The sequence below is a fragment of the Argopecten irradians genome, chromosome 7 (genome assembly GCF_041381155.1).
Source record: "Argopecten irradians isolate NY chromosome 7, Ai_NY, whole genome shotgun sequence".
NCBI lineage: Eukaryota > Metazoa > Mollusca > Bivalvia > Pectinida > Pectinidae > Argopecten > Argopecten irradians.
Window position 1 is genome coordinate 18,834,252 of NC_091140.1, and position 14,824 is coordinate 18,849,075.

Genomic DNA, 14,824 nt, shown 5'->3' on the forward strand with positions numbered 1-14,824 from the left:
GAAAACTTTAATTGTGAAATATTGATTATCCTGTCGGACACGTAAACTAGGTAATGGTCCACTAAAGGAAGATTAAACACTAGAGAGGTGTTTTGTTCTTTGACAAGAATAAACCATCAATGTTCAAAGAATCGCAATAACCTTCACGAATATCAAACAACTTTGCGAAAATGAAAACGCAACATATTCACTGACACAACAGATGAACACTTAAAACCTCTGATGAATGGTCTATAAGTGTTTCAACAGAATCCTCTCATTTTAATTCAAAGCTATGATTTGTATCGATTTAATATAATCATTTGCAATAAAGTCACTCCTGCAATATTGTAAAACCTGTATCACAGATAGTTGACCATCAGATACACAAAGTTAGTACACTTAAGTGTCATGCAAAATGAGAGACAAAATATCTTGTCTTACAAAAATGGTAATTCATAACAGTCTGCTTCATAATCAATATTTTCTATGATTTCTGGGTGAAACGGCTCTCAACGCGTTCATGCACATATTCATAATGTATGTTAACCAAAATTGTGGAAAAAATCTACAAACAAATTCAGGACAGTTTTATAGCTGTTTATTCAGAATGATAATGACAATTGTCTCATTATGAAACAAAAAGACAATCATATTGAAATTAACCTTGTAAAATCTTAGCCCTTTAATGCCACCACGATTGAAACGGAAATAAAGCAGAACGAAAATAAGTAGTCTAATTTAAATAACGGAATCGGTGACAATAATTATAGTACATTTGTGAAATAAATTCATCAATACCAACAGTAAAATCAGTTCATTAAAGTAAAGAACTTTTGGATATTTCAAATCTATCATTTTAAGACACAACAAAACAAAAACAAAATCAAGATCTATGAAAGCTATGGACAATAAATTTCATGTTATTTGAAAACTAATTTTGGCAATTTTATGATCACCAGTCTCTGAAAGAGAGACATTGTCCTATCTTAGTAAAATGTATATATTGCATTCGTTACTAACGGTATAGGCTACAATACACCATATGTTTACTGACTGGAAAAAAAATAATTCAGAGAAGCTACATACTAAAAGTGTTAAAATAACAGGGTGTCTTTTAGGAAGAGCTTTAAAGTTTGGCCTTTTAATCAAAAAGGCGTTGAAACTTAAATTGAAATCTGCTATTTCTGTTGTCACTCTGTGATATGCATAAGTGAGCTGCGATTTTTTGGTGTTTGTTTAGGATAATGCGTAAATTGAAATATAAGTTGTTACATTAATTGAAATTTTGGCGTATTTTTAACATTCAAAAAATGATAAACGTTGCCATCTGTCCCTATGTATGTGTTGTAATGTTGGAAATTGAGGTATGATAACATAATAATTAATATATATATATATACAAGATACAAAACATATATATGGCAACGTATTCAGATAAAAATAGCTCCTACAATTTTCACGAATTTATTACTTAAAAGGAGCGTGTCGTCACCAGATGTCTATTTCAAATTATGGTATTAAATTGACACACACAGCAGTCCGGGCTTCCTAAACAAACACACACAACCACTGAGAATATGAACATATATATTGTATGCTACCCTGGGAGAAATTGATTTCCGTTAAATTAGTAGAGAGAAAATATATTAACATATCGTCACAATGGGTTCATTGCGGGCGCCACGAGTTATAGGCATATCATTTTCTGTCAGAGAGGATAAAATAAATCAATTTCGTATAAAATCAACATATGTACTCTAAAAATCTACGATTTTCAAATCCATTTCAGATTGGAATCAGCAGATCAAATTCTGTTAGGATTACAATAATTGGACCTGGCTGTGTCACCCACAGTAAGAGAGGGCTATAGACAGATCTATTTTATGCCGACTGTTGACAGTCGCTCAGATTTCAATTTCATTGTCGAATTTCTCTCGAGAAAAAAAACCCAGACATTTCCAACTACTGTTTAAAGAAGAAAACTTTTATTTATTTCAATTGAGTTTTTCTCAAAGTCTATAATCGTGTAGGTTTGTCAGAATTGATTTCCGATTGAATTGAGGGTTCCAATTGTAGAAGAACTCCGACTGAAGTAAAGTAATGAGAGATGGGAACTTGTGTCGTGTATCTGTCCAAGAGCTTACTAGATAAATATCCAGATTAAGATCATTCTCTAATAATGCAATAGTTTATACTTCAGTTGATATTGCTTATGGTTTCTAACAACGGCCTCTCTTCTATGCCTTGCTAAAACGAATATAATTATGTACCCGGCCTACGATGCTTTCGATCTGTCTAGAAGTCTTTTGAGCCACAATATTCAGAATATTGCAGCTAAATATTGCATGGCGATTGTGAAAATATTTAGGTCATGAGGCAGATTGTAATTACTCAAGAGAATTGTTCCAATTATCACAACATAAGAATTCCATTATTTAAACGAGTAGAAATTATTAGGACTGTCGATTTAATGCTCTTGTCAGTAGAACCCGGCGACCCAACAATTAAAATGCCAAATTTCTTCATAAGGAAGGTGCAAAATAAATATGGAAATCAAATCATTTCCCTGAAATTAATTTTGTTTATGCAGGAAATTGACATGACCAAATATGACACACCCTATTGGATGATAAAGGCGTAATTTATTATTAGAAAACTAATTAATAGCTAAGGGTTCTTGCAATTTGCGGCAACGTCAAAAGAACAATGGTGGCGCACGATTAGGCAACAGTTGAGTAATGGTATTTGAAAGTTATGGTTGTAATAAAATCCACGATGCTAATATAGACGGAGACATCTATATTCTAAGTTAAACAGATCCGTGTCTAAAACTTGGATATTCACTAACTGAGTTTCCTATTATATTTTCTCTAGCTAAGTGTTCCGAACCGCCAAATTAGTGCACGATGACGCCTCAGTAAGCTAAAGCATCATCTGTCTCTTAAAATGAGCCACTTCCACATATTGTTCGTTGATACGCTCATTTTAGAAATAAACATATCAATAAACAAAAGGTAAAAAGTGGATGATTTTCAGAGACAGGTGGTTGGGTCTTACTCCTCAGATGGACTGATGTTTTACGCAAGAGTCGAAATATATTATGGATTTTATGGTACAGTACAAATGCACATAAAACTGTTTCTAATGCTGAATTTCATCAAATATATCGAAATATTGCGCCTTGCAGTACAATCTGCATTTTTGTGTTAATTTCAATTAAAAGTTTTTGGTTAAGTCATTTTTCATCGTGCTTAGCATTGAAGGGTTTTAATAACTTGTGTGTCTGTTGTGCAATCTACATGAAAGTATTTATACCTGTAATGATATTTATGTCTGAGGTTAACAACAAAATAAAGAGACGCATGGCGTGATAAAAAGGAAGATGCAATGTTCAGACCTAGGAGAGAGTACATATCTTGAAATCAACACTAGATATATATTGTACTGACGCTTACGGTAGTAATTGTAAACTTGTTAAGTTATATTTATTTCACACAGAGTTTGACATCGCACCCTTTTGTCTATCATCATTCTAGACTGACCAAAGCTTTGTCAACTTAACCTACAAAAAGCAATCCTTTTAATAGCCATTTTACTTTAAAATGTTTATTCTTTAGACAACCTAATACATGTGTCGACACAAAATACGTCTTAGATTATATTTAAATCATATTAATTTTGAAACGAGTGGATGATTAATGATTAACATGCTAGTAAGCCATATGTTTGAAGGTTTTTTTTAAGTTGGTAATGTTTGATGCAGTACTTACTGAGATAACGAGTTATAAGTACACGATAGTGCTATCTTAATCAGTTAAATCCTCGGTACTTTAGATAAAAGTTATGTAAACAATGGTGTGAATGTGAGCGTGGTAGTACGGGATTGATGATACTGGTGATAAGTTTGTTTGTGACAGAATTACGCTGACGACTACTTATCTAAAACTACAGAGTCACAAACAAATAAACAACGCCGGGTGCAGATAGTATCAGAAAGGACGAGCAGTTTATATAAGTAATAATTAATATACAAGTATTAAATTATGAAATTTCATGGGAAAATTTCCGCTGTTAGAGTACGAGTGACACGCTCTTGGCACGCAGGCTAAATAGTCATTTATTAACTAATGTTACTTGTACATGCATATAGATAGGGGAAAATAAAAATAGATATGAACAGTAACATTAAAAAATAGGACGTACGAACGTATTTGTGTACGCTTAATAGAGTTTTCTCATTCATATCATTTTGCTTTATTTTTATTCATTTTATAGGACTTCAATTGTTTTTCAATGGATTTTATTGAAACTGAACTATGTTTTATGTTAGCATATTGACTCTCTTGTACATATGTTTAAACCACATCTATATTTTTTGTACATGTAACCTTACCGTTTATATTTCTGCAAAATATTCAACTAGGAACGAATACTTTTCCACTTGTCTGTGAAATCCCAATAAAACCGTCGCATTCAAGCCGTTAAAAGTGTGTACGATCAAAACTCGATGTTTCGAAGTTCAAAGGACCGTCAGAAAAATTTCGAAGTATCGAGACTTCTGAATATTCATGGTATATGATTTTCACCTCATGCCTTGTTTACTTTGGCTACCATATGTGTTATATGAAATCAATAACCTGTACCAATGAACACATCAAAGAAATACTCTTTACGTAATATCGTTCATAAACCAAATTAACAGTATCAGCTTTATGCGTTTAAGGAATTTTACAAATTGATATGATGTTTTTTTTATAAATAGTTAACTGTAAAACAATACTGCTGTTACACGTATTAGGTTTTCTTTGCGTGCACATTGGCAATATTCCAGTGCATCCAAGCATCTTGTAGTCGTGTTACAGTGTTTTGTTGACGGATATCGATATGACTGAATATACAAAAATATACTTTTTATTAGCACTTTAAAGGATATATACTAAAGGCTAAAATTGTAAAAGGCGAAATAGTAAAGTTTTACAACAGAAATAAGTTTCAATCATTTCAGAGCGGAATGTAATGTTTTTGAACTGAACTTCAGATTTGCGTAATTAATGTTGGGATTGGCAGTGTCACTGTATTTCTGCTCATGTATTGGTAATTAAGTACATGTGCTATATAACCAATATCAGTCGGGGAATGAGTTTAATTTTTAATTTATTGTACATAACTGTATTTCAAATTTTCTAAAATGTTTAAATGTAGTTTATTTTAACTTTATGCAAACGTAGCGTAATTTTTCCTTGCACAGGAAATGAAGTTTATTTTTACTTTAGTAATATCCAATGTACAATGTAATGTATTTTTGATAATAACATTTAGCAACCTTGAGTAAGCCATAGTTAAGAATCAATTAAATGCAATACATTATAAGTTTCCTCCAAGATGTGAGCAACCGAGAACATCCTGCATTTATCCACTTTAATTGCGTGTCCAACTGAGATTCAACGATTTAAGAAATTGACAAAAAATCTAGAACATTAGTATGGATTTCGTATAAAGAAAATGTCTTTAACTGGAGTTAAGATGTAGCCGGAAGTGTCAAATAATAATTTGATCAAATAAAATCTTAATATCAGACGTGTGTTCGCGCACGTAAAAGCTCTATACAATATTTGATGATTTCCCAGATAATATAAAATGTCGTCGCGTGTTCCTTTAAGATCCGCATCAGCTGACGAGACAAATCGGAAGAATTCACTCGAGTGTGACGAAGTAACCGCCTCTGTTAATTATTGGGTGGCAGATAATCTGAAGTTATAGTACAACAACGACATTTTAAATATTAATCGATACAATTATATTATAATTAGTTTGTTTATTGATTAAAGTAGGGGGGTACCATTGGGGGAAGCTGAACAAACTTAAATATTCAAGCACATTTTCAAGAACAATATCTATAGTCGTAATATCGTATCTTAATTTTAATGAAATTAATTAATGTAATTAATCGTTAGCGTTATTTCATTTTACTTGTTGGATGCTGTTTTGAGCAAGGTCATATTATTGCCCTTCTTGAAACTCCATTTGGAGCCTCCTGTTACAAACAGATTCTTCAGAACTTCAGTGATGCGTGCAAGAGATGTGGCAGTGTCATCACAAGTCGCCTGTTAAGACTAGACATACCCGATAGACATTGATATTAAACGTCGTCATTTATACAAAAATCAATTTACGATATTTCATTTGATATTTTACAAACATTTATCCGCGAATCTTTAATATTGGCCATATCACAGATCGAAATGAAATACTTGGCGATATCAACATATTTTTAATAGCTATAGCCAAAACACGGTACCTACCACGGCAAGACCTTTTGTATTATATGGCGAATACATTGCATAATTTTGCTGAACGGATCTGTAACTGAAAATCTTGATGAAGCAATCGCGAGCAATTTCCGTGGTGATACGATTGCTCGACGATACAATCAGAATAAGAAAAAATAGAATATACCGATACGTGAAAATGTTTTCTTTTCTTCTTCTCGTCGACTGCTTATTGAAGTCTTTTGAAGACGACCTTCACTGTGTGCGATATTCATACGCGCGTGGGCTGCAACTAAGGGCGCGTTCGTCCTTTAGGAGACTGTGGTATATTCGTGTTGTGTCTTCTTGTGATAGCGGGTTCAGTGGAAATCGTGTCCACTTCATAGTGTTGTCTCAATGAACAAAAACTGCGAAGGGTAACGAGCAGAAAACCCAGCTGATTTGGCTAAAAGGGACCCTCATTGTTCCTCTTCGCCGAACGAATGCTTTTGTAATTGAGTTAATTAAGAAGATTTTAAAACAAGGAAGTTAATTTATTAACACTGCCATAACCTTTTCTGGGGAAACTTAGCATAAATTATATTAAAAACGTTCTCCGCCATGAAAGTTTTCATTTGGATATGATTCAATATAAGGGAAAGGTTCCAAATAAAATCAGCCCGGAATACTTGGTCAGTCAATTTGAAAGGAATTCCAATATTTTGTAAAATAAAAAAAAATAAAAAAAATAAAAAAACTTTAAACATGTGATTAAATGAAACAATATTAATAACTGGTTTGAGATAGAAAGAATGAACATTTTGTATGAATCCGCTGCCGTATAGATCTTCTGATGTGAATTTCCATTGTGCTGTCGAGTTTATACGGGCTGCGATCTATACCAAGCTATAAATGTTTCAAGCAAAAATAAATTATTTTAATTTTGAACCATTTAAGCATGTTACAGTTAACGTACCACGAGTTACCTCCCTTGTCCCTTTCTTTTCGCTACCTGCACATTGATTCCAAATAGACGAAGGGACATAACTCTTACATATCTTTGATTTCTGTTTCAGATTTTTTTCTTTCTGCTAATTTTACAAAGTTTACAAAACATTTCTTTAGCTGGTTTGATCTAGTAAAAAAAAATAACATCCCAAGATTCAAGGAGAAACTTGTAATTATGATACATAATATTCGAACCTCAAATATACTCTCCAAAGTTAAATTGATTGTATGCAGAAACATACATACATTACAGAGATTGGAAACTCCTTCTTTGTCTATGTTGACAGGCAGAGGGACCTCCAGTTTGTTGGCATTTTCCCTTGGCTATCTACTCATAAGTGTATTCTTTTAAACATGATATTTTTGCATCAATTCAAAGTTTAAACATTATATCAAGGTTTGATTTGATCAGTTTTCCCAATTAATGTTATTTAATAAGATTTTTGAAAGTACGAAAATGAGCAATTTTACCTGGTTTTTCGAAAATCAGGCATTCAAAACCGGAAATGCATTTTGTTTTATTAATATATAAGTTAAAATATTATTGTTTCATTCCAAAATCGTACTCAAACCATCTGAAAATTACATTACTAAACTTTTATAACATATCAAAGTTATTCTGCTGTATTTAACTATTTAAGAGTTTATCTTAAAGCCCCTAGGGACATACAGAGGTACATCTGCCTATCGTAAAAATGGCGAAGTTGCCACTCTCTATGTATATATGTTTCTGTTGTAAGTAATCGTTAACACGTGTAAATAAAATTGCAATGCTCCATCGCAGACGGAACATAATTGGTATCTTATGATGTATAGATGTCCAATTAACATAAAAAATAATATAAAATAATTTGTTTTGCTTTTGGTCACGCGCAATAAGTATACTCCATTCATAGTGCCACAAATTTTTTTCGGGGCGCAATTAATTATTTAAAAAAATGTCCAGATGAATTAACGATGCGCTCTGTGAGTGCTCCACTGCTGAGAAATTTTACGTGAAGAGACAAATGAAACACAAACACATTTTCTAAAATTCACATTACAAAAAGATTACATATATTTATATCTATATATATATATATAATGTAAATCACTATTAAAATGTGAATTCATTCAAGCATGTAAATGTTTGGGCAGTCGTATACTTTTTGTTGCAGTATTTTCATCTCGTGATCCTTTTATGGCATGAATATTTAAAAAAAAATAGTTACATAAGTGACAGAAAATATGCTAACTTAAGTGAATTATCTCCCCTATTTCTTTGTGTCGTCATTCCCATTATGACGTCATGAGTGGCAACGACTCCAACCTTTTTCAACGCGACTTTGTAGCCACCAAGAATGCGGTGAATAGCGGGGCAACATGATGAGGTAAGTTTTCTTATGGTTACATACACTTCGATATTATCAATGCGATATAGTTTGAAATGTGTATTCTTTATTTCAAATATGTTAAATCCCAGTAACAATTTTTCCACAGTAGTGTAGACTTCGACGGTAATGTGAACTTTTGACACCACCGAATTCAGTACTGCCGAAACATATATCTAATGTACTGCAAACGACGTCATATAATCAATTAATATGATATTCTTCATTGGATTCATTGCTTTTTCACTTAATTATTTTTTTCATTCAATAGCAAATTCCTAACGGTTAAAATAAAAGATCTATACTGTACAGTAGCTACATCCTCATTTGATGTCAGTCTTTGATGATGGAAGTTACATTTTGTTGAAATGACTCATGAAAGTTTTTAAGGTATAGGGCCTATTTTCTTATTCATATTGCAGTTTGAAAACTTTGCAGTTTGAAAACTATAACACACACGAAAATTATGCTCAAAAATAAAAAAAAAATTTGTTAGGTAAAATTTCTTTGTTACTAAAATGCAAACCCCAATAAAAAAAACACCGAATACAATGGGAAAGCTGACATTGTTTCCACACTTATAACTTATAACTTATTATGGTACTGCGTATAATAACGTTACACAGTTATTTTTCGCGTGGTGTTATTGTTTAGTTTGGACATTAGAAAAGTTGAAAAGTTCATCGACAAAATATTGAAACAATGTGTGAGTAGAAAAATGACAGTGTAAAATATCATATGTATTTCATGACCCAATCATATCTATTAAATTTCATTAAAATTCCATAAAATTAAATTCCGTTAATATACTTAAAGAAATGAAAGACATTTTAAGCTTTGCTAAAGCAATAGCCATGTCGTCTTCGGATCTCTGATCCTCAGTCACAAAATATTACTGCGTGCTTTACATGTATGAAATGTTTTAGTAAAATCATTGTCGATAGCAACCAAATGGTGATGGACAATTATATATTTCTGATCACATATATGCCCCAAACTCTCCTCTCCTTCTTCCTATCCGTTTTCTTCTCTCTTTTCCCCTCCTTCTTCATCCTCTCTTCTTCCTTTTCTTATACTTCTCCTTTTCTTCTTTGCTTTACATTCTTCTTCTATTTCTTTTTCCTTCTTCTCTTCTTACTTACTTTTTCTTCTTCTTTTTTTCTTCTTCTTCTTCTTCTTCTCTTCTTCTTCTTCTTCTTCTTCTTCTTCTTCTTCTTCTTCTTTCTTCTTCTTCTTCTTCTTCTTCTTCTTCTTCTTCTTCTTCTTCTTCTTCTTCTTCTTCTTCTTCTTCTTCTTCTTCTTCTTCTTCTTCTTCTTCTTCTTCTTCTTCTTCTTCTTTCTTCTTCTTCTTTCTTCTTCTTCTTTCTCTTCTTCTTCTTTCTTCTTCTTCTTCTTCTTCTTCTTTTCTTCTTCTTCTTCTTCTTCTTCTTCTTCTTCTTCTTTCTTCTTCTTCTTCTTCTTCTTCTTCTTCTTCTTCTTCTTTCTTCTTTCTTCTCTCTTCTTCTTCTTCTTCTTCTTCTCTTCTTTTTTCTTTTCTTTTCCTATTTCATCTTTCGTTTTTTCTTCTTTCTTTGTCCTCTCCTTATTCATCTTCTTTTCCATCTTTCTTCTTTTTTTCTCTTTTCTTCTTTTTCCTTCTTTTTTTTTCCTTCTTCTTCCTTTTTCCTATTTTCTTTTCTTCTTCTTTAGTTTCTTTTTTCTTCTTTTCTTTCTCTTCTTCTCTCGTTCCTCTTTCCCTCTTCTTTCCTTTTTTCTTCCTATTTTTATTTTTCTTATTAAGTTGCTGTTTATTCTTCTTTTCCTACTCCCCTCCTTTCTTTGCCCTCTCTTTCCCTTATTGTTTTTCTTTTCCTTTCTCTTATACTTTTCTATTTCCTTTCTCCTCTTCCTTTTCACTACATCTTCATCTTCTCCTGTCCTTCTGTATGCCTTTTTTCCTTCTTCCTCTACTTCCTGTTCTGTTTCATCTCCCCTCTTCCTTTTTTTTTCTTCTTTTGTTATTTTTTTCTTTTTTTTTTACGTTCTTCTCCATCCTTTCCCTCTTCTTCTCCCATTCGTCTCCTTTTGGCTTTTCTTCTTTTTATTCTTCATTTCCTACTGCTGATATTGATCTTCCTTCCTTCCTTCCTTCCTTCCTTCCTTCCTTCCTTCCTTCCTTCCTTCCTTCCTTCCTTCCTTCCTTCCTTCCTTCCTTCCTTCCTTCTTCTTCCTTCCTTCCTTCCTTCCTTCCTTCCTTCCTTCCTTCCTTCCTTCCTTCCTTCCTTCTTCTTCCCTTCCTTCCTTCCTTCCTTCCTTCCTTCCTTCCTTCCTTCCTTCCTTCCTTCCTTCCTTCCTTCCTTCCCTTCCTTCCTTCCTTCCTTCCTTCCTTCTTCCTTCCTTCCTTCCTTCCTTCCTTCCCCCTCCCTCCCTCCCTCCCTCCCTCATCATATGTTCTTCAGATGATGATTTTTCTTTTATTCTATTTCTCTCTTCCTTAACGTCTTATCCTCCCCATCTTTCCTTGCTATTCTCCTCTCCTTCATCTATTTTTTTCTTCCTTCTTTTCTTCTGCTTCCATTTCCTATATTTCTTTTTCCTCCTCTCCTCCTCCTCTTTCTTCCGTCCCTTTTACTTCCTTCCCCCTTTTTTCTTATGTCTCTACTTCTTATGCTGTTTCCTCTTCTTTTCATTTTCTTCTTCTTCCTTCCTTCATTCCTTCCTTATCCATTTTCTTCTTCTTCCTCTTCTCCTTTCTCCTCTCTTTTTTCTTCTCTTCTCCTTAAATATTTCTGATCACATATATGCCCAAACCAAAACTCTCCTCTCCTTCTTCCTATCCGTTTTCTTCTCTCTTTTCCCCTCCTTCTTCATCCTCTTTTCTCCTTCCTCTTCTCTTTTCCTTTATTCTTCTCTTTTTCTTCTTTGCTTTACTTCTTCTTCTCTCTTTCTTTTTTTTTTTCTTCTTCTTCTTCTTCTTTACTTTCTTTTTCTTCTTCTTCTTTTTTCTTCTTCTTCTTCTTCTTCTTCTTCTTCTTCTTTCTTCTTCTTCTCTTCTTACTGTTTATTCCCTCCCTCCCTCCCTCCCTTCTCATCAAATGATGCTTTTTCTTTTATTCTATTTCTCTCTTCCTTAACGTCTTATCCTCCCCATCTTTCCTTGCTTTTCTCCTCTCCTTCATCATTTTTTTCTTCCTTCTTTTCCTCTGCTTCCATTTCCTTTCTTTCTTTTTCCTCCTCTTCTCCTCCTCCTTCTTTCGTCCCTTCTACTTCCTTCCCCCTTTTTTCTTATGTCTCTACTTCTTATGCTGTTTCCTCTTCTTTTCCTTTTCTTCATCTTCCTTCCTTCATTCCTTCCTTATCCATTTTCTTCTTCTCCCTCTTCTCCTTTCTCCTCTCTTTTTTCTTCTCTTCTCCTTCTTGCTCTTCCTATCTCTTACCTTCCTCTTCCTATTTTGTGATAGGCTATGGTTAATACAAGGTTTTATTAACCCGAGAGAAATATCAACCTCTGTGATTGGTAATACCATAACATCGCGGGTCATTTGGAGATAACTAATCATAGATTATATGTTAATAACCTTGAGTATGATACCAATTAGCAATGTCTTGTGTGCTGACTGTACAGTATAGTGCTTCGTATGCTTGAATATACATTGATATGATTAACCAACAATTCTTTATACAGATTGATGATGGAAACCGCGAATAAAACGAAAAGACAAAGATTCGGATACCAAAGATAATTTTGACAATAACATAAACATATATCAAAATGTCGTCGTGCTCCACACCCAAGTCTTGTTCTGTAACTCCCAAGAAGAGGAATAGGAGATTCGTCAAGAAATCAAAATGGCGAAAACCGAGGAGAGGTAGTGTGGAAAAGAATCAAGAAGCGGAGGTAAATAAAGATTTGGCCATTACCCCGGTATTATGTAGGCCAGCGAAACCTGCTGTTAACTATGACTATGCATCGACCTTGAAAATAGGATTACGGTATCTGGAGGACAATAAACACTTGAGTGACGTCATTTTGGTCGTTGAAGAAAAAGAATTTGATTGTCATCTTCTTGTATTGTGTACTTTCTCCAACTATTTCCGGTGTCTGGTCCAATCTAGCACGAGAAAGTCTCCCAAACGGATTTTCAAGCTAGACATGATCGATGCTATCACCATGGAAATGGTCCTCCACTTCCTGTATACAGGGGAGGTCAAGGTCACTAAAGAAACGGCACGTGACCTCCTGTTTGCTGCAGCTTACCTTCAGATTGGCTGTCTACAAAGGTCATTGGAACAAAGACACGCGCTGTTCCTTGGACCAGAGAACGTTTTGGACTATTGGCAACTTACAGACCTTCACCAAGACTACATCTTACTCAGAAAGAGGTGTGAAAAAGTCGCTATCAGATGCTTCCAGACCATTCTGGAAACTTCCAAGTTTGTTCATCTCCCGCAGACGCAACTGTCAACTCTTGTGTTCAGTGACAATCTTAACGTGACTGACGAAAATATTGTTTTTGACGCTGTGATGAAATGGATCCACCACGACTTTCCCAACCGGAAGTGTCACGCCCGGAAGTTGGTGGATAGTATACGTTTGCCCCTTATCGACGGAACCAGGTACGGGAAACTGAAGACCACATTTCCAGAGCTGTTTGTTGAACCACTAAGCGACTTTGTGCGCGAAGCCGAGACTTTTCACGGAGACGTTGGAGCCCAAATGAGGTATTCCTCACCTCGGACCGAGCTCAGACCCGGTGGTGTAACGGAGAAAGGTATTGTTGTTGTGACAGGCCCGAAAAGTTCGCGAGGGGCAGGGAATGATCTGTCATATGTTAGTGAAATTGGAGAGGTGGAGTGTAGGGACTCTGACAAGCATATGAAGGTATGGTGTTTCTCCCTACTGACAAGGCGATGGCATCAATTGTGTAACCTTTTGGAGTACCCTGGTCGACATTTCGCGTCCTGTACTTATGGCCTATATAACCTCTTCCTGTCAGGCGAGTACGGCATGTACCGCTTCTCTACCTGGGAGAACACGTGGGTCGTGTGTGATCCTTTTCCATATCAAGGACGAATGGCCCACGGGATGAAGGCCATCAAAGACAACTTATATATATTTGGCGGGAAAACTGGTGACGGTTTCGCTGACTACGCTAACACTGTCGAGGTTTACGATGTTTCTCATGAGTCATGGGAGACAATGCCGCTTTGTGAAATCTCGATGCCAGTGTCACATTTTCATTCTGTAGCTGTCGAAAGTAAGATCTACATATTCAGCGGGTTCACACAAGGAATGTCAAACGAATGTCACGTGACCAACTCCATACAGTGCATTGATATCAACACTCGCACGTGCACCATCGTCTGCCACACCGCGGTACTTGGTCCCGTGGTCACTCTTAACACAGAGATTCATCAGGTTACGGGTCGGAATCTTGTCAAGCATTGGCCCGGGTGTCGGGCGTTCGTAAATGCCGGGACCCTGGGTCGGGACTGTAGCCAAGCTCTTCTGCTCAGGGTCAGATCAAAGATCCTCATTATCGGTGTGAAGCAAGGCACTGGTGACCGCTTTAGTGACGTCATCATGGAATTCGACTTCAACAAACGATCGAAGAAAGTGAAAACCTGGCGGGAAAAACTACCGGAGGTGTTGGAGGATATGACGTCACACGTGCTCCTAATCCCCAACATGTCTCTCGCAATGTGAACAATCACGAGGTGTCCAAATTCATGGAAATGTGACGGTTGATTTATTAGTCTTGAAAATAGTGACGATTTTCTCGTGAATATATCAAAAGAAGCTTCATTTTGTATATGATTAGTACATTATTAGCCATGATATAACAAATCTTCAAATCTTACGCCAATCTTTTCGACACACGAAAAAAAAAGGAAAATAATCTCAATATTTTTTTTTTACAAAATTAGCGACGCAATATTAAGAAAAAAAACGTCAGACCCGAGAAAACACAAGATTTGAGTCTGTGAGAAACGGTAAACATCATTTGTATGTTATGGTAGTCTTGCAAATCTTGATTTAAGCGATAGCGTTTTGTATAATTTGGAAAATAAAATGTTTTACTAAATATTACATTTCAAACAAATTATGTCGACATGTGATGAACTGCAGCGAGAGTTATCCATCTTCGTTTAGTAATCAAAATGTAGTTGTCGACAGCATGTTTTGGACAACGAGTTGTCTTTCTTTACCTATAGTAGCGAATTAGAATTGTAAGA

At 35.0% G+C, this 14,824-nt stretch overlaps 2 protein-coding genes across 2 annotated transcripts; one reads left to right on the forward strand and one right to left on the reverse strand.

Moving 5' to 3' along the window:
* Window positions 1-8,512: 8,512 nt before the first annotated feature.
* Window positions 8,513-14,504, forward strand: LOC138327766 (kelch-like protein 24). Its single transcript, XM_069274124.1, has 2 exons — window positions 8,513-8,608; window positions 12,273-14,504. The coding sequence occupies exon 2, from the start codon at window positions 12,360-12,362 to the stop codon at window positions 14,292-14,294; it is 1,935 nt and encodes a 644-aa protein (XP_069130225.1). The 5' UTR covers window positions 8,513-8,608; window positions 12,273-12,359; the 3' UTR covers window positions 14,295-14,504.
* LOC138327060 (uncharacterized) lies at window positions 10,004-11,679 on the reverse strand (the record flags this gene model as incomplete). The annotated part of the gene is made up of 2 exons (XM_069273049.1): window positions 11,519-11,679; window positions 10,004-10,214 (listed from the first exon to the last, which is right to left on the reverse strand). Coding segments are annotated over exons 1-2 (372 nt in total), but the record flags the coding sequence as incomplete, so codon positions are not given.
* Window positions 14,505-14,824: the final 320 nt, after the last annotated feature.

Bases quoted from the DNA above. Each gene is read 5' to 3' on its own strand.
- LOC138327766 (XM_069274124.1), top strand. From the start codon at position 12,360: ATGTCGTCGTGCTCCACACCCAAGTCTTGTTCTGTAACTCCCAAGAAG.